Source organism: Branchiostoma lanceolatum, chromosome 8 (genome assembly GCF_035083965.1).
Source record: "Branchiostoma lanceolatum isolate klBraLanc5 chromosome 8, klBraLanc5.hap2, whole genome shotgun sequence".
Taxonomy (NCBI): Eukaryota; Metazoa; Chordata; class Leptocardii; order Amphioxiformes; family Branchiostomatidae; genus Branchiostoma; species Branchiostoma lanceolatum.
Genome location: NC_089729.1, coordinates 3,452,747 through 3,470,419, shown reverse-complemented (window position 1 = coordinate 3,470,419; position 17,673 = coordinate 3,452,747). Strand labels below are relative to the sequence as shown.

Sequence of the window (17,673 nt, the reverse complement as noted above, 5' to 3'; positions counted from 1 at the left end):
GTGAGTTTGTTTGGGTTGGTGTGTGTTCGTAGTTGTTTATTTATTTATTTATTGGTTCAGCATGTACATGCAAGGGTTGCCCAACTAGCCAGAGGCAATTACTAAGGGCGAACCCATGTGCGGTCATAGGACTGTAGGTTTTGGTTCTTTTACGTGCGCGGGGTGTGGCTCTCCCCAAACACGGGACTTCCATTTCATGTCCCATCCGAGGGACGCCCCTAACCCTAGATGAGCTAGGTACTCATTTGCACCTGCGTGAAGTGAGGAAAGCCTTTCCCAAGGGCACAACGTCGGAGCGCATGTCCTACACCTTTCAGGCGCTCTTATAATATATTTGTTTTACACTTGTTCCACTTGTGACTATTGTTAACTTGCACTATCTGTTTACTTTTGTCTTTTTCTAAGCATTTTTTCATGTTGCAATTAGCCCTATGGCAAGCTTAAGAACTTGCAAATAAATAAAAAATAATTGATATGTACAACGTGCCACTAGGTGACTTCAGCTCCCGGCCATTGATTTTAAAAGTTTTCGACTTTTCAACACCGGGAAGACTGCAGTCGACCTGAACGATACGAGAGCCCTGAACACGGATTTGTATGATGCTTTTTAAGCATGGATCAATAATTATCCACTTGTTCTTCTTGTTCTTGTTGTTGTTGTACTGGACAACTCCCCTTTAGTTTGGGAAAAACGTCCAGGACTTGACCATATGTAAAATGTTCCTCGCCAACAATAGAGCAGCAGGTATGTTGAGACTATTCTGGGGCACATGGCCAGATTACGTCGCACTCACCTGTTGAAAATTTGGAGATGATTCGCTTTTGGGAAATGATACTTTCGGTAGAAACTTCCGTATGTTTGGGAGAAAATAGGGACGGTCGGTCAGTTAAGTCTGAAATAAGGTGGTTTGGGTCACTGTGACTTTACTACAACGTTAATTCTCACAGTTTTCTATTGCGGATGCGGATGTGTTTCATTGAGCCTGGCTGAAGTGTTCGCGTGGTCTACACTAAAGGGCCCTTACTTCAACTTCAACTTACCACGCCAGTGTCACACTAAACATGGCTACCGGCACCAGGCAGGACGTGTCCGACCAGCATAGAAAAATCTACGCCGAATTGTGCCGACTTTTGTTCGAAGGAACCACTCTCGTCCTTCCTATAGCGTATGGGCAGATAGACGAGAGAGAGTGTAAAGGGTGTAACAGTGACTCAGAGGACGAAGAGACTGCGGACGGGACTGATGATAACGCCCTGCCCATGGACTGCATTGCTTTTGCCAAGCAGCTACGGCGGGTAGGTGCGATTCGTCAGGCGTTGTCTGGCTGGGGTCACAAGATGCTCGCATGCAGGATGCCAATCCTGCGAGTCGAGATCCACACCATACTGCAGACGCTGGGCGGACAGGCAGCTAGGGCAGAACTGGACGACCTCCTCCAGACGTGTCTGCTACCTATGGACGAGAAACAGATGACGTACTACATCGAGGCCGTCCGGCTGTGGAACGCACGCGAGGCTAAGGCTGAGGAGGGGGACGAGTTAGCCGAACTAGAAGATGTGTTGAAAGCCTACTGTATGTTGGAGTGTGACCGTGAGAGCCGTTCGTCCGTCGAACCGGACGATACAACGGACACTCTTCCGGACACTTCTACATATTCTACCGCCAGCTCGAACCGTACGGTACGCCCGCCGCAGTGGATCGATGTTCCCACCGCGCCTCAGGAAACTGATAACACCGCAGAAAATATTGAGAAGGCATGGATGGAAGTAACAGGACAACGGATTGAGCTGGAGGTGGTGAAACAGTTTGAATCAGCAGCCTTGGAATCACAGAAGTGGGACCAGGATGTCGCGCGGGCGGAGGAAAAGGCGAAACAACAGGTGGAATCACGTGTTCGGAAGGTGGAACACAGCTTGGCTTCAACTCTGTCGAAGAGAGAAGAGGCGTCGAACAATTCTTTTCTACATCTGGAAAGGAGAGAAAGAGTTGCTGCGGCAGAAATAGATGTAAAGGAACAACGCATAAGGTTAGAGGTGGGCCGGTTGGCGGGGCGAACTGATGCGTACAAAGTCAAAGAGGACAATGTTGGGCACGTCCAGCGTCTCGGGCGCGACACCACCAACATGCTGAGACAGGGGACATTCCTGAAGGACCAAATGGATCAAAGAGGCTTTCAGAAGTGGACTGAAATGGAGAAGAACGAAGACTTCAGAAGATCGGCGATTAAAGAAAGTATGGACAGAACGCTGGAGAGGATAGCAGGCATGGAACAACGGTTCTGGGAGAACATCACTGCTCGCACGGAGTGCATATGGGACGCGATGGCCAAGCAACTTAGAGACATGGAGAAGGACTTGGACGAAAGTCATAAAAGACTGGATAACGTCGCCACAGAACTAGGGGGGAGGCTCGCGGTGATAGATCGTCAGATTGGGGGTCTGAGTGTGGCTGAAAGCTATTCCTCCCGAGATGCTTTGATGACAGAAAGTGTGCTTTCCTTGCGCGTGACCGCACCAGATCAGGAGTCGCAATCAGACACCACGTCAGTTTGGAACAGCCTTGGCAACTCAAGAGCAGAGAAATAAAACTGAATTGTGTGAAGACTCTAGAATTTGTTAATCTACGTCATTAGGATGACATGTTTTAGGATGAGTACTAAGCAAGTGGCTTATCAATCGATTTCGCCAGTTTCTCAACTATATCTGAATATTGTACTGTTGAAGTAATCAACCGACGTGGCAGTGGGTACTCCTAGCTGTTGAAGTAATCATTGCAGTTTGACAGAACGTGAACATTACACTGCTGCTTCAATACTGAGCGATAGAGGCCGCTTGTATCAATGCAGCTTAAGGCCTCATAACGTTAACATCTCTTCAACTATTCCTCGATGTACTAATACATGACATGATTGATTCATTTTGAGTAGCTTTATTGATCAAACTGGAATGACAAAACCAGTCACTTTAACTGTGTTATATAGATTATTGCATTTTATCAATTATGACTGTTGCTGCTGCCTTGAAACAAATTCAGACCTCCTTTGTAACCATTTCAGTAAATCAACCTCCAGAAACATGATAGAACATAGACCACCTCATTTTTCATCATAGACATTGAAGATGTAAGTATGGATGAAATATTTGACATTTTATTGCACATTTACCACAGATATAAAATGCAGCCTACTACATGCATCCGTCCACAAGCATAAAGTTACAAACTGTCAGATCAAACCATGCAGGTTTGTCCATGCTCAGAAATGTGTCAGATATGGAAAGGCTATTTAGATAGAAGCTGTGCTAAGTTGAACTGCCAACATGATATAAACAGCAACCTCCAGCACCAAAAAGTGAACTTGAAAACTTTTGTAGGTACAGTGGAGGTTTTCTCAGAGTCAAGGTAGAAAAATTAAACATATTCACCACAAACATATTTGACAGTTTGCCTTAAAAGCTTGAGAATAGATTTAGCAGATATTTTTACCAAGATTGTTGAGCTGTCGACTGTGAGAAATTGTACCTTTCGATTGTTTGGCGTAAGAATACTGATAAACCTGCTAGCAACATACACTTTGCAATATAATTCTGTACAAACAACACTAGCATTACTCAAGAGGCAATAAGCAACTTAAGTAGTAAAGTAGAAGAGCCAGAACAGTTTGGTGCCCTTTTCTTGTGAGCAGTGGTGACCAAGAGATTTACAGGTCGCATCAAAGTCTTTTTACAAATTTTGCTCAAAAAACGTTCATGTAACAGTGAAGCATGGAATTGTTTTGGTTAAAGCTTTCCTTTTAATATCACTGTGCAGTTAGCTTTCAGTGAAACATATATCATGTTGAATTCAGGTTATCGGGTTAGGGCAGTTAAGAATATTAGTAGCAGGCAAATAATCTTACGAGCCTGCTAACTCTATGAGCACCAATGTAACCCATCCTTGACAACAACACATACACAACTATTTGTAGCTAGATGCTTGAGCCTCTGTGAGTCTTTTTACAACCAGTGACCCAATCAGCAGGAGTTCTGTGTTGACTGCTCCTCTGCTGTGATGGCTGTGACAGCCTCCTGTAGGTCCTGTAGCACCAGGTCAATGTCCTGTTTAGTGGTGTGCCTGCCCACGCTCAGTCGCAGGGCGTTCCCCGCAACCTCACAGGGGATCCCGATGGCCAGCAGGATGTGGGAGGGTCTGTAAGGAAGAAACAGTCGGTATCAGCAAGCTGCAGAGTGCTACAGATAGCAAACACCTATATTTTCTCAGCGATATTCTATTTGTCAGAGTGACAATATCCCCCAACAAATAATCCTGTAGTATACGAAAAAAATCATTTTCATCCTCATTGAGTTAAAATTGATGCACTACATTTGAAACAATCATAATTCCTTAAACTGTAAGGAGAAAGTGGTTCTATGAAGGAGAAAAACATAGGAATGGCTGTATTGTACATCATGTACTTTTCCTTATGTTTATTTACCTGTTGATGTTATGTGAGTGACAGGCAGACCCCACACTGGCCTGTAGGTGTGGACACCTGGACAACACTCTCTGACCTGGCAGATAAAAACATTCATGTTGAAAAGACATCATAGTTATGGTATTACATGACAATTTTTGATGTCCCTTCTGTAATGAAATAGCTTGAACACCATCAACATGAGTTTATGCTCGCTAACATTGACTTGCTTGAACACATGGGACAGTAATAAAGTGCTTTGAATTGAAACACTAGTGTGATACAATATCCGAGTTCAAATACTAATGATATACAGTACTACCATTCACTCAAGGAAAGGATCAATCATTTGTATAAGTGTTTGGAATGTGAAACTTATTTGATGATGATTTTTGTTTGTATTGCATACCCGGTAAACCGCATGAAGGCGTAACACACCAGGTTTGTACTGAAGAGTACAAGCTGCATATCCAGACAGACTTATATGATACACACACACCGGGAAGGACCCCTACTCTTTTCAATAAGTGTGTTGGGTTCTTTAACATGCTTTAGGTGTGGCTCTCCTCAAACACGGGACCTCCATTTAACGTCCTATCTGAGGAACGTCCCTAACCGAAGCTAGGTACTCATTTTCACCTGAGTGAAGTGGGGAAATTCATGTAAAGTGCCTTTCCCAAGGGCACAACGTCAACGGGACAAATCAGGGAACCTCGGATTCGAACCCGGTATCTCTGGGTTCTGGGGCCAAACACCCTGCCACTACGCCACCGCGACGCCATATGATGGTGGATGTTACAAAATTATGATTGATAAAATTGTTAAGTTTGACTTGTGATGTAGGTGCCGATGTGTGATGATAAGACTGTTTACCCTGTAGACCCTGCCCCAGGATGGACACATTGCAGGTGTTGGGGATCCGCTCACTCCCAGGCAGCTTACCGTTGAACTGCACAGAGCTGCCAAACCTGTCCTGTCAACACAACAGACATATACTGTAATTCTTGATTTGTTAATTGTAACTTAATTCTAGCTAATTTAACGGTCACTGGTCAACTGTAGAATGTCATCATCGCTAATGTTTGATCACTAATATTTGAGACAGTGATGTTTGTTCCCATCGTTAAAATTAAGTGCCGTGACCTACTCCATTTTCCCCCAACCGCCGCTATATTAAAGTGATTTAAAGTAGCTAGATTCCTTGCCACTGACAGTCATAACTTTTTTTAAATCACACACTCAGTCTCAGATACTGCGATGAAATTCTCAAACTAGTGGACAGTTTGGGAGGCCTTAATAACCTGCCCAGACCATACATGATGGAGACTGCATATGCTGACCTTAAGCTGCTGTTCCAGGTAGTCTCTCACCTCCCTCATGTGAGACTCGTACTTCTCCAAGTCTTTGTTTACAAGGGAAGCAGCCTAATGGACAACAGGTAACAGTAGACTCTGAGTCTCAGAGAACATGATATCTGGTGTTGTGAGGGTTGATAAAAATCTTCTCAACTCTGAATGATAACTGCAAAGTTGTGTATGAGAGAGACTGTTAAGATTTATCACAACCCAACAATCAGGCTTACATGCAGATAAAGAGATGGTACAAAAAAGGTGCATGCTGTGGTAACAATTTCAACTGTAACTATCCCAACCTTGCTTTTACTCAAGGGTAACATATTTTCTACTTAATCATTTAAATGAATGGACTATATGCCTACCATCCCAAGCCCTGCAATCATGCCGGTATTCTCAGTGCTGTAAGTGTACAAACAAGACATAATGATCAATTGCAAATTTTATATCAATCTCTTGGACAAATGGTCAATAGTGATTAACTCTTCATTTAATTCAGCACCAAATCTCTCAAGGAATAACACTTTCATGTAGCTACATATCTGTTTAATTCCACTATGTATTGTGCAGCAAGGTTAGCCCCTTACAATAGCTACTGCTAGTCGGGCAACCTTGGCTGTTGTACCTTGTACACAGTCAAACAAATAAATAAATGAATAAATACATATCTGTTCTTATACTTGTTTCCTTTTTTAAGTTGATGTTTTAAAAGTATAGTACCAGGTCCCCTCTACACAAAAGCAAAATTACCATGACAGCAGAGACATGCAGAGTCACATAAACACCATGATGTTAGAATCCCTACCCTGGTCTGTAGTTGTCCTCCTGTCCCCCTCCATACAACATGGGGTACAGTGGGGTGTCATGTCTCAGACCACGAATATACAGGGCACCAATCCTGGGGCCATAGAACTGAACAAGAGGAATTACTTAATACATGGACTACTTGCCACTTCCCTCATAAAAGAGCAAAACCATCATCAGGCAAATAAGTTCTACACAATGTTTTCAAATCCTATAAACAATCCTGAAAAGAATATAAAACAGTAGACTGCGCTGCAGGCCTTCCCACTAGAGCTTTACTGGCAATTTTTTTTCTCAATTTTTTTTTGGGGGGGGGGGGGGAGCGTATCTGCTTGAGCCCCCATATCTGCTTGGGCCCCGTATCAAGCAGATACGGGGCCCAAGCAGATACGGGGCCCAAGCAGAAACGGGGCCCAAGCAGATACGAGGCCCAAACAGATACAGGGGCCCAAACAGATACAGGGGCCCAAACAGATACAGGGGCCCAAGCAGATACAGGGGCCCAAGCAGATACAGGGGCCCAAGCAGATACAGGGGCCCAAGCAGATACGAGCCTCCCGCCAAAAAATAATTGAAAAAAAAATGCAAGTAAAACGCTGGTGGGAAGGACTGCAACGGAGGCTAATAAAACAGTCCCCACCTTGTGGCCCACCACAGTAAGATAATCCACCCCTAACTCCTCTACATCAACTGCAACTTTCCCAATGGTCTGGGCAGCATCTGTGTGGAGCAGGATCCTGGGCTGAGAGGCACTTCTGTTGTCACTATTTACAGACCTCACCGCTCTCATTATGTCTCCTACAGGCTGATACCATACAGAGAATCAATCATATTCAGTTATTAAAGTGAGACTGGTTTTACATTGATGAAGGTTAGACATCCAGGTAGTAAGATACGCCAAAAATAGTTACTCAGGCAATTGGATAAAATTTGGCACTTGGGATAATGCTCTGCCCACCACCGCCCCACCCCCGGACGAACAACATTTAGTTACTGTACTAAAACAACAGTAGCTAATTGAACTATTAGCATAAACCTTGTCTTGAATTAATCTTCTTTTGAAGACTACGTCAAGACATCCTAAATTGTCTTAACCTCATCAACATGTCTATTCAGAGTTTTGGTATAAAATCTGGTTTCCAGTCCTATCGTTAGTCACTGACGAAAGATAGCGGATGCTGTCTGAAACGTCTGACCGTTTCAAAATTTTATCCAGTTGCTTGAGTAACTATTTCTGGTGAGACTGGTTTTGTCTGCTGGTGCTGTCATGAGTGAGTTTTTTTTCTGTATGTACTCAACAAGTTAACTATATAACCAATATTACCTGTTATGTCATTGTCAATGAAAAGGTACATGTATTTAAATTTGAAATCTTGATCTTATCAAAACAATTAGATAAACCCTACCATGATGATGCCAGTCTCATTGTTAGCCATCATGATAGTGACCAGGCAGGTGGTGGGCCGAACTGCAGCCAGAACGTCCTGGACCTCAACGCGACCGGTCAGCTTGGAGGCCGGCACAAAGGTCACATCTACCAGGAGAACAACTTTTAGTTTTACTAGTTTACTGTAAGTCTGTTACATTTATATCGATATTGATACAAGTATCAATAAATGGAGAAAGTATCCATAGCACAGTCAGATAATTGTCTGATGATTGTTTGGAATAAAAACCCATCTTGACCTTACCAATTCTCCCCTCCTTTTGAAAAGCCTCCAGTGGCAGTCTGACGGAGTCATGTTCTATGTTAGTTGTGATGATGTGTGGTTTGACACTCCTGTGCTGTGTGGGGCCATTCTCCCTGTCTCCTCCTCCCCCAGCCTCAGGGAAAGTCTTCCAGAAGTGCTTCATGGCAGTGAGGATCACCATGTTGTTGGCCTGAAGTATTACAAGATTCAAGATTTATTTATTGAATTTCGTAGTGAGATCACTGAATTACATTCCATGTACAGATAACAAGGTAAAAGCTTTAACAACTTACAATATTGCACATTTCGTTGTAATGATTAAAAGTTTAAAGATTATTCCATATTTCCCCTTACTCGGAATAGATAACACAGACATATATTCCACATAACTTCAATAAAATAATATGTAACCATGAATTACACTTTGTTTTTTCTCTTTGATAACAGGGGGATTATAAATGGTAGCGGCAAGCTGCTCATGATGAGAATCATTGTCCAAACTTACAGGAAAAATTACTTTGTTATACCTGCCACAATAGAGTAACTTTACAGTCAATTCAAAATGAAATGTCGTTTATCTTTCATAATGATCACACAAATAACAACCTTACAGAAATAAAAAGATCTCTTCAAAAGTGCATGTGAGTAATACACTGGCATTGTGTAATATCAATGCTTCTGCTAACATCAAAGTATTGTATTTGAGGTAATTCAGATAAGTGAAATATTTCTTCATGTATTGTTGTATGCAGCATGCAAATACTAGTAACAGTATAGTGATGGGTGACCTCTGTTCCGCCCGAGGTGAAAATGACGTCTTCCTTTTTCCCACCAACCATCTTGGCGATGTTGGTCCTGGCAGTATCGATGGTAGCTTTGGCCTTCTTCCCTATTAAATTGTGATGAAAATGAAGGAGGGAATACTAACTTAAAATGTATTAACAGGCACCTTAAATATTCAGTATGCCTCATAATGCCTTTTGGATAGAAATAGCAACTTTAAGTTCCTGACAAAATTGTTACAAAAAATGATCTTTCACTGAATAGATAATACATTATATATGCTGCTAAGTGTACCAATACATTTCCCTACAACAGGAACTGTCCTAATTTGGCCAGCTAAAACTTGCACAAAAATAATTGTGTAACAAGCATATATCAAGGAGGATGCATACATAGAACACAAACATACCTGCTTCATATGAGCTGCTGGGGTTTCCCCATGCTGTCTGCAGGGCTGTCTGGATGGCTGTTAGAACCTCAGGCTCCAACGGTGTGGTAGCATTGTAGTCTAGATAGACACTGCTGTAAGGAACAAGGCAAGTGTTAAGTTTAAACTTATTTACACTAGTTTTTATTCAATGCAGGACAGTTAAGGATTGCCTTTTAGGAATTCAACCATTGAAAAACCCTGGTAATGATATTTTTACTATAGATACAATGATGTCGAAAGATATTAGAAAGCAGTCACATTACTGTTAATAGACAATCAGGTGGCAATGCAGTGCCACAACTATATAATGTCCTTGCCACTACTAACTCATTGACATTTTCGTCATGCATACTTTTCCAGGACTATGTAAGAAATATGAAAACTGATTCACATTGTAGTATAAACGTTGGCCATACTCAAATTGTGGCCTCTTCATAAATAGGTTAGACTTTAGGATAAGAAAGCCTTAACCAGGCAAGGATGTCACTTGTTCTCATTTCTTTAAACATATCAAAGTTCCTTAAGTTGATCAAGGAGGTCTAGATTAAACCTCCTTGACTTGATAGATTCTTGATTTTGTATCTTACCTTTGTGACTTTGCTCTTGGTCTGCTCAAGTCCATAATGTTTTGAGTCTGTGGAGAGGATTGGATTAACAATTTCACTTGAACTAGACATTTTAACCAAGTTTATCTATTTAACGTTAACGTTATTTATCTAATCTTCAAAACATCTGGGTATCCTCTTCAACAAATTGTGTTGATTCCAAGGGGGCCCATATAAAACAAAGAACATAAGGAAAACGGGTGACCAGAATGGAAAGATCTTCCAAGGTTTCTTTGAACTAATATCTTTGACCCTCTGTTTAACTTCCAAACTCTAAGAACACATTTATGCCGCTTTCATCAAGTTGCAGCTGTGTGTACCTGATGACAACACCTGTGCTAAACCGGCGCGGGCCCGTTACACTGTGAAAGAGGTGTGCCGAGATCTTGTGAGGAAATATTATATTTAGAGAATACCATACTACACAGTCGTTTTCATTCAGAATACAGCCACTTACCGATCCTGGCGCAACTGCGATACATAGAAGACCACAAAAGATAAAATTCTGCCGACAGTAAACTAAAATCCGGTTCACATACTTTCTCTTTGCACTGAGGTGACCTCTGACCTATCGATTCTGCGCACTACGTTTGCTCCGCCTTCTTTTCCAGCAGGGTGAGTAGGATGGTGGACGTGTGGATTTTTTGTGGCGACGCATTGGCTAGAATCCGTCTTTAAATTCGTTGTCGCAAGCCATCTTTCCTTTAGAATAGCTTCGTTACATAATATAGATATTGTATAACCATGACGTGTGGAAATTTTAAAGCGTTGTGCCTTTTGAAACGAAAATTTATTGTATTTTGGCATGGCCACAGATGTTTCCTTGCTCAATCAGTTCGAACATGTTTTTCCTCAGATCTATAAAACCTACCAATGGCGGACGCACCTCCGGCCGGTAGGGGAGGCTTTCGTGGCGGGTTCGGGGATCGCGGTCGTGGCCGTGGACGGGGTCGTGGTCGCGGCAGGGGCCGTGGACGGGGCCGCGGAGGCAAAGAGGAGAAGGAGGTTCGTAGTGGCAAGTCTGAACGAATACCTACCCCCCTCCCCATATCTCTTTTTTCTGTACAAGTTACAACTATGTGCTTTGAGGGGTCGATAGCATGTTGTCGTTCAGTGATTAATTGATAGCATTTAAGTCGCATTTCATTTGAGGTTAGAGTCTCCACTTCAGTCCCATCCGGCGTTGTGTGTGCTATCAGCCTCATAGAAAAACCTCTGACATTATGCACTGGGAGCCGATCACCATGCTGTCCAGACACTGACGTCAGAGACATATAAAATCATATCATACTAGTAGTCTTCGGTTAAGAGACAGTGCACGTGAACATTTGCTTTCTACTCTGGAACTAACCACGATGAAAGATAGATACTACATACTAGTACATAGTACTCCTGAAAGACATTTTGTTGATGTAACAGTCATCATATGATAACTAAATGAGGGTCTGTGTTCCTTTTTTTTACAGTGGATGCCAATGACCAAGCTTGGTCGTCTTGTGAAAGACCTGAAGATCAAGTCCCTGGAGGATATATACCTGTTCTCACTTCCCATCAAGGTATTGTTTCATATCTTTTAGTTCTTGAATATTTTTTGTTGTTCCAAATTATAGTAAACCATGATTGATAGAAACACATGTGACACAAGCAAGGAATTGGGCTAGGAAATTATGATAACAGTGTTACACTAATTAGCATTATTTTTGAGGTTAGAGTCTCCACTTCTGTCCCACCCGACGTTGTGTGTGCTATCAGCCTCATAGAAAAACCTCTGACATTATGCACTGGGAGCCGATCACCATGCTGTCCAGACACTGACGTCAGAGACATGTAAATCCAGAATGATATCATGTGTCTACATGAATATTTTCTTTTCTTATCTTATCTTTCTTCTCTATGAAGATCTTGTCCTAATGTTGTCTTTTTCTGTTTTAGGAGTTTGAGATCATTGACTTTTTCCTGGGTTCGGCACTGAAGGATGAAGTGCTGAAGATCATGCCTGTTCAGAAGCAGACCCGTGCTGGTCAGCGCACCAGGTTCAAGGTATTGCCATCTTTTCTGAGCCATTTTGCTACATTTTCAACTATGGATATTGACGGTAGGAGATACCAATGATGAACTCTTGCACCACTAGCAAAACAGCATGTATTGTGTTATGTGTTGACACATGCCAGAGTACTGATGGTCCATCCAATACCCTGACAGTAATATTTGAAGTAGTGTTTCTCAATATTTTTCTTATTAGCATTCTGAGAATTCTGAAGAAACACAGATCGGAATTCCTTATGAACAACATGTTTCTATTTTAACAGGCCTTTGTGGCGATTGGTGACAACAACGGCCACATCGGGCTGGGTGTGAAGTGCTCCAAGGAAGTGGCGACAGCCATCCGTGGCGCCATCATCCTGGCCAAGCTGTCCATTGTCCCTGTCAGGCGAGGCTACTGGGGAAACAAGATCGGCAAGCCCCATACTGTGCCTTGCAAGGTCAGTAGAATGATAGTTGATACATGTAGTACTTGGGTTGCACTATTTGTTGGGTGATAATGATTGAATACTAATAGAAATGTAGTCATTTCCAAATGAAGGTTAGCCTGAGTGTCATCAGGATGACACTCAGGCTAAATGAAGGTGACCAGACAGTGAAAAGTACCCATGCTTGCTACAGTATTTTTTTCTTTCTGTGTACTGACTTGAATGTTCCTATTTTCAGGTGACAGGGAAGTGTGGCAGTGTCCTGGTGCGTCTGATTCCTGCGCCCCGTGGTACTGGCATTGTGAGCGCTCCTGTTCCAAAGAAGCTGCTGCAAATGGCGGGTATCGATGATTGCTACACCTCGGCTACAGGCTCCACCCGAACGCTGGGCAACTTTGGTAGGTGTCATAGAGGCTTTCCAATATCCCCATGGCACTAATAGCTTATAGATGTTAAAAGGTTAGACTGCAAGATGAAGTCAACGTCTTGAAAGAAAAACAATTACAAAGAAACTTAATAATTAAGCATGCCATGCCATAGAGGTGAAAATAATAAAACAGTCTAATGTTTTTCTTCTTTTTTTTCCAGCTAAGGCAACGTTTGCTGCCATTGCCAATACCTACACCTACCTGACCCCTGACTTGTGGAAGGACACTGTTCTGACCAAACCTCCATACCAGGAGTACACTGACTACCTGGCCAAGGCTCACACCAGGGCAACACCTGCTGCACCAAAGGCATACTAGTCAGACAGACAAAGATGGCTGACAGGCTACAGCACAGAATGCTGTACAGCCTAGATCATTAAAGAGTCATGAGACTGAATATGTTGGTTGATGTGGGTTTTTTTTCTTCAAATTATCCCGAAAGAGCTAATGCCTTATACCCTTTAATCATTCCTCTGATTAGATTAGCCTGAAACTTACTCAGTACAGTTGAAGTTTGAAATTGGTACATAGTTAATAGAAGCATGTTAGACAAGACTGCCAAGTGTTGTACAGTGGTAACATTGAACTCTAATACTGGTAATCATTAGTCCTTTCTGAATGGAAATTCATCTAATAATGCACACAGCACAAACAGTTTGGAAACTTAGATTTTGTCAATTATATGTTAATATATTAATTTCATAGTATTATACATTTTTAGAACTTGTTAATCTCCCTGTTTCTCTACAGTGATACTGTATTTGTCATAACCCTGAATTCAAGTGTTGATCACTAGAGCTGACCGTGCATGCATCGTGTCTATGATAAAGCTGAAATCGCTCTGCCAACACTGACTTAAACATTTAAAAAAAAGACATGGCCACACCAATTTAGTTTCTTGATCATCAGATTTGCCTATATTAATTTTTTTCTGATGTTGAAAATATCACATATAGACCATTCAGAGTGGAGTCAGGATATCGAGTCAGCCCCCAGACGCTCATTTCGATACCAACAATTGAATAAATTCCTTGAAACATAAACTTGTATATACGACACACCATAGAAATAACCTCAATATTTAACATATCTCAGCGCTGCAGTTAACGACTTATGTTTACTGCGGACCTCGACGGAGTACGTCTTTGGCACTAAGGCCAGTACAAACATCTCTGGCGAATCATTTTCGTACTCCCTCCAGGCGTCTACTGGAACCAGCGTAACTGTAAGCAATCCACGATTGACATACATTGTTTAGCCTCACAATAAAGGAGTTACACCCGCCTAGCCGCGGAGGCTCAGTACACACACATACAGAGATATATGAATATATATGTGACACTATATATTAGATATGCAAACAAATATATCTGTGACACTATACATTAGATATGCAAACAAATACGTCCTGCCAGAGTCGCCGCGGCCAACACCCGCCTAGCCACATTGTGTAACGGATAACAAAATTTAACTAGCCCCAAGTCGGCCAATAGGCTGGGCAAGTAGGCATACTTTATTTCATACAGCATTCGTTGTATTTCCGGATTTTTCTAAAATTTTCGATCATGACTGATACAATTCTTTCAGAAAGATTTGGGTGGCCCTGAAAAGGGCCGGGGTTCACGGGTCCGATGGTTAGGCGGTTTACTTGGAGCTGGTGTACTTGGTGACGGCCTTGGTGCCCTCGCTGACGGCGTGCTTGGCGAGTTCGCCAGGCAGCAGCAGACGCACGGCGGTCTGGATCTCCCGGCTGCTGATGGTGGAGCGCTTGTTGTAGTGAGCCAGGCGGGAAGCCTCAGCGGCGATACGCTCGAAGATGTCGTTGACGAAGGAGTTCATGATGCCCATAGCCTTGCTGGAGACACCGGTGTCGGGGTGCACCTGCTTGAGCACCTTGTAGATGTAGACACCGAAGGTTTCCCTCCTCTTTCTCCTCCTCTTTCCCTTGGCTCCAGCGGGCCTAGCCTTACCGGCCTTCTTGGCGGCTTTTCCACTCTTTGGCGGCATTGTTCTCTGCTGAAAAGTCAGTGGACAGTGAGGTTCCAGGGCGTATTGTGTATTTATAGGTCGACTTATGTAAATTAAGGGATCCTATGTGCATGTTGCGGACGTGTTAGGAAGCCTCTAGTTAAGTATGCCTGTCCGCCGGCGTGTAAGGGTACTCCTATTGGTTGATGAATGACTGAAATGGCGTTTCTATTGGTTTGTACTAAATCCACCCGATGGGTATATATATCTATGAGTACTTCTCAACTTCATCCTTCCTGCAAATCAGCTGGAAAGTAATCGGAAATCATGTCTGGACGTGGTAAAGGAGGCAAGGCCCGTGCAAAGGCAAAGAGCCGTTCTTCCCGTGCAGGGCTTCAGTTCCCTGTCGGCCGTGTGCACCGTTTCCTGCGCAAGGGCAACTATGCCGAGCGTGTCGGTGCCGGCGCCCCAGTCTACCTGGCCGCCGTGCTGGAGTACCTGACCGCTGAGATTCTCGAGTTGGCCGGCAACGCTGCCCGTGACAACAAGAAGACCAGGATCATTCCTCGTCATCTTCAGCTGGCCGTCCGTAACGACGAGGAGTTGAACAAGCTCCTGTCCGGCGTGACCATTGCACAGGGAGGTGTGCTGCCCAACATCCACGCCGTGCTCCTGCCCAAGAAGACCGCCAGCAAATCTGCTTAGATTTGTAGACCGATCGTCGTAAACCCCGGCCCTTTTCAGGGCCACCCATATCTTGTGAAGAGCTGTTCTGTAGCACACTTATGTTTCATGGTACCCACACTAACCCGGCAACTACATTGACTATCTACATCATATATTCTATCCGTATTTAGATAAGTCAACACACCAAGCAAAATTATAAGACAACTACCTGGTTGTCGGGCTTTCTATTCTTGTCCCACTTCTCATGTCGCAGAGCCAAAGAAAAAAAACAGCCGGAACCTCTGCTTGGAGTGTACGGTGAATGAATGAAAGAAAGAAAGAAAGACCTTTATTGCTAATCTCCAAGCAGATCCACACCGGGCGCGAAAATCGTAGTATGCTAGCCAGAGAAGGTCCAGATTTTCGCGCCCGGTGTGGATCTGCTTGGAGATTACTTTATTGCACGTGTATGCTCTGATGAGCTAAGTACAGGTCATGGTTACAAGCAGAAAAATAGTTACAGTGGTAACAGAAATTTGATGTCTAACTACATCAAAATACTAATTAATACCACTATGTACATGTTCAATTTCTTCTCGCTTCTTAAGGCAGTTGTAAGTGAATAAGCATACAGGGTTCTTGAGATATGGCTTGTCTAGTTTATGAATGAATGAATGAATGAAGACCTTTATTGTACACACATACCCACTGGGTTCAGTACAGTTCACAACAGAAAACGTCAGTTTGCAAATACATATATAAACAATGATAATCTAGCACTAATCTAATGATTACGTTAATTTGGCTTCTTCTCGCTTCTTAGTTATGGTGTAAATATAAGTACAGGTGTGTTTAATAATCAAGGGTTTATCGACGCCATTAAGAATATGAATTTTTCCGTGTTGCCAAGATGTATGAAATGGGGAAACCTACATTGTAGTTTATAAAGTGCAGCTCTCTCTTCGTTGCATAGACTACATTCTACTATAAAATGTTGCTCGTCGATTACAATGTCTACATGTTCGTTGTTCCAGGGGAGTGCGGTTATGACGTCCGGTTTCAATGTGAAGTTTGTGACAGCTGATCCGGAGTTTTGTGACTGCGGCCCTATGCCGTATATTTTCGTTTCTTCCTTATACGTGGACTTGAACAATCTGTAGGATCTCAGCTTGTTTCTAGCGGACGACAGGACAAGGGAATCCACATTGGACAAGTCGATTTGTATCGTAAATGTACTTCAATACGTCCTCCGATTATCGTCATGAGGAACTTTATTGTACACACATACCCACTGGGTTCAGGTCACCACAGAAAACGTCAGTTTGCAAAAACATATATTCACATATATATATACAATGACAAGCTAGCATTAATAGTCTATGAGAAAGGGAGTGGTCAGGACTCTACGAAACGTACAGATGCCTAAGCGCAGGATATTAAGGTACTTTGTGTGCACGACCTGTATGAAGAGGACACAGGCACCGTGGGATATGCACAGGGTAACCAGAAGGTACTACAACATGCATCATGTATGCGTGTACGACCAGCTCTTTTGGGTTATATGGGTGGCCCTGAAAAGGGCCGGGGGTCGTTGTTCCAAGTCAGGTAGTCTAGCCGCCGAAGCCGTACAGAGTGCGGCCCTGGCGCTTCAGAGCGTAGACAACGTCCATAGCGGTGACGGTCTTACGCTTGGCGTGCTCGGTGTAGGTGACGGCATCACGGATGACGTTCTCCAGGAAGACCTTCAGGACGCCACGGGTCTCCTCGTAGATGAGACCAGAGATACGCTTGACACCACCACGGCGGGCCAGACGACGGATGGCGGGCTTGGTGATGCCCTGGATGTTGTCACGCAACACCTTGCGATGACGCTTAGCGCCTCCCTTTCCCAGACCTTTTCCTCCTTTGCCACGTCCAGACATGATGAAGATTCAATGCTGTACTAATGACTGAAGGTGATGTGGCCTTAATATTTAGTACTTATGCGGACCTCGGAGGAGTAGAATTGGTATCCTCTAGCCAAT

General features: G+C 43.2%; 5 protein-coding genes across 8 annotated transcripts; 2 read left to right on the top strand and 3 right to left on the bottom strand.

Annotated features, from left to right (window-relative positions):
* Window positions 1-2,913: 2,913 nt before the first annotated feature.
* On the bottom strand, window positions 2,914-10,678 carry LOC136440902 (selenocysteine lyase-like). 4 transcript variants are annotated; one of them, XM_066437067.1, is made up of 13 exons: window positions 10,574-10,678; window positions 10,099-10,145; window positions 9,491-9,603; window positions 9,087-9,187; window positions 8,299-8,488; window positions 8,014-8,141; window positions 7,248-7,412; window positions 6,609-6,715; window positions 6,169-6,205; window positions 5,792-5,875; window positions 5,325-5,424; window positions 4,473-4,548; window positions 2,914-4,186 (listed from the first exon to the last, which is right to left on the bottom strand). In XM_066437067.1, the coding sequence occupies exons 2-13, from the start codon at window positions 10,131-10,133 to the stop codon at window positions 4,012-4,014; spliced, it is 1,311 nt and encodes a 436-aa protein (XP_066293164.1). In that variant the 5' UTR covers window positions 10,134-10,145; window positions 10,574-10,678; the 3' UTR covers window positions 2,914-4,011. The 4 variants fall into 4 exon arrangements, with proteins under 4 accessions (XP_066293164.1, XP_066293166.1, XP_066293167.1 ...); XM_066437069.1 differs by having other exon boundaries at window positions 9,491-9,600; XM_066437070.1 differs by lacking the exon at window positions 10,574-10,678 and adding an exon at window positions 10,437-10,452 and having other exon boundaries at window positions 9,491-9,600.
* A 64-nt stretch (window positions 10,679-10,742) lies between these two features.
* On the top strand, window positions 10,743-13,412 carry LOC136440903 (small ribosomal subunit protein uS5). The gene is made up of 6 exons (XM_066437071.1): window positions 10,743-11,121; window positions 11,583-11,672; window positions 12,049-12,156; window positions 12,426-12,599; window positions 12,826-12,985; window positions 13,176-13,412. Exons 1-6 carry the CDS (start codon window positions 10,990-10,992, stop codon window positions 13,331-13,333), a joined length of 822 nt encoding a protein of 273 aa, XP_066293168.1. The 5' UTR covers window positions 10,743-10,989; the 3' UTR covers window positions 13,334-13,412.
* A 63-nt stretch (window positions 13,413-13,475) lies between these two features.
* Window positions 13,476-15,062, bottom strand: LOC136440905 (histone H2B-like). Its single transcript, XM_066437073.1, has one exon. The coding sequence runs from the start codon at window positions 15,020-15,022 to the stop codon at window positions 14,660-14,662; it is 363 nt and encodes a 120-aa protein (XP_066293170.1). The 5' UTR covers window positions 15,023-15,062; the 3' UTR covers window positions 13,476-14,659.
* A 208-nt stretch (window positions 15,063-15,270) lies between these two features.
* LOC136440904 (histone H2A-like) lies at window positions 15,271-15,999 on the top strand. Its single transcript, XM_066437072.1, has one exon. The coding sequence runs from the start codon at window positions 15,311-15,313 to the stop codon at window positions 15,686-15,688; it is 378 nt and encodes a 125-aa protein (XP_066293169.1). The 5' UTR covers window positions 15,271-15,310; the 3' UTR covers window positions 15,689-15,999.
* Window positions 16,000-16,109: 110 nt separating this feature from the next.
* On the bottom strand, window positions 16,110-17,666 carry LOC136439981 (histone H4). The gene has a single exon (XM_066435699.1). The coding sequence runs from the start codon at window positions 17,569-17,571 to the stop codon at window positions 17,260-17,262; it is 312 nt and encodes a 103-aa protein (XP_066291796.1). The 5' UTR covers window positions 17,572-17,666; the 3' UTR covers window positions 16,110-17,259.
* Window positions 17,667-17,673: the final 7 nt, after the last annotated feature.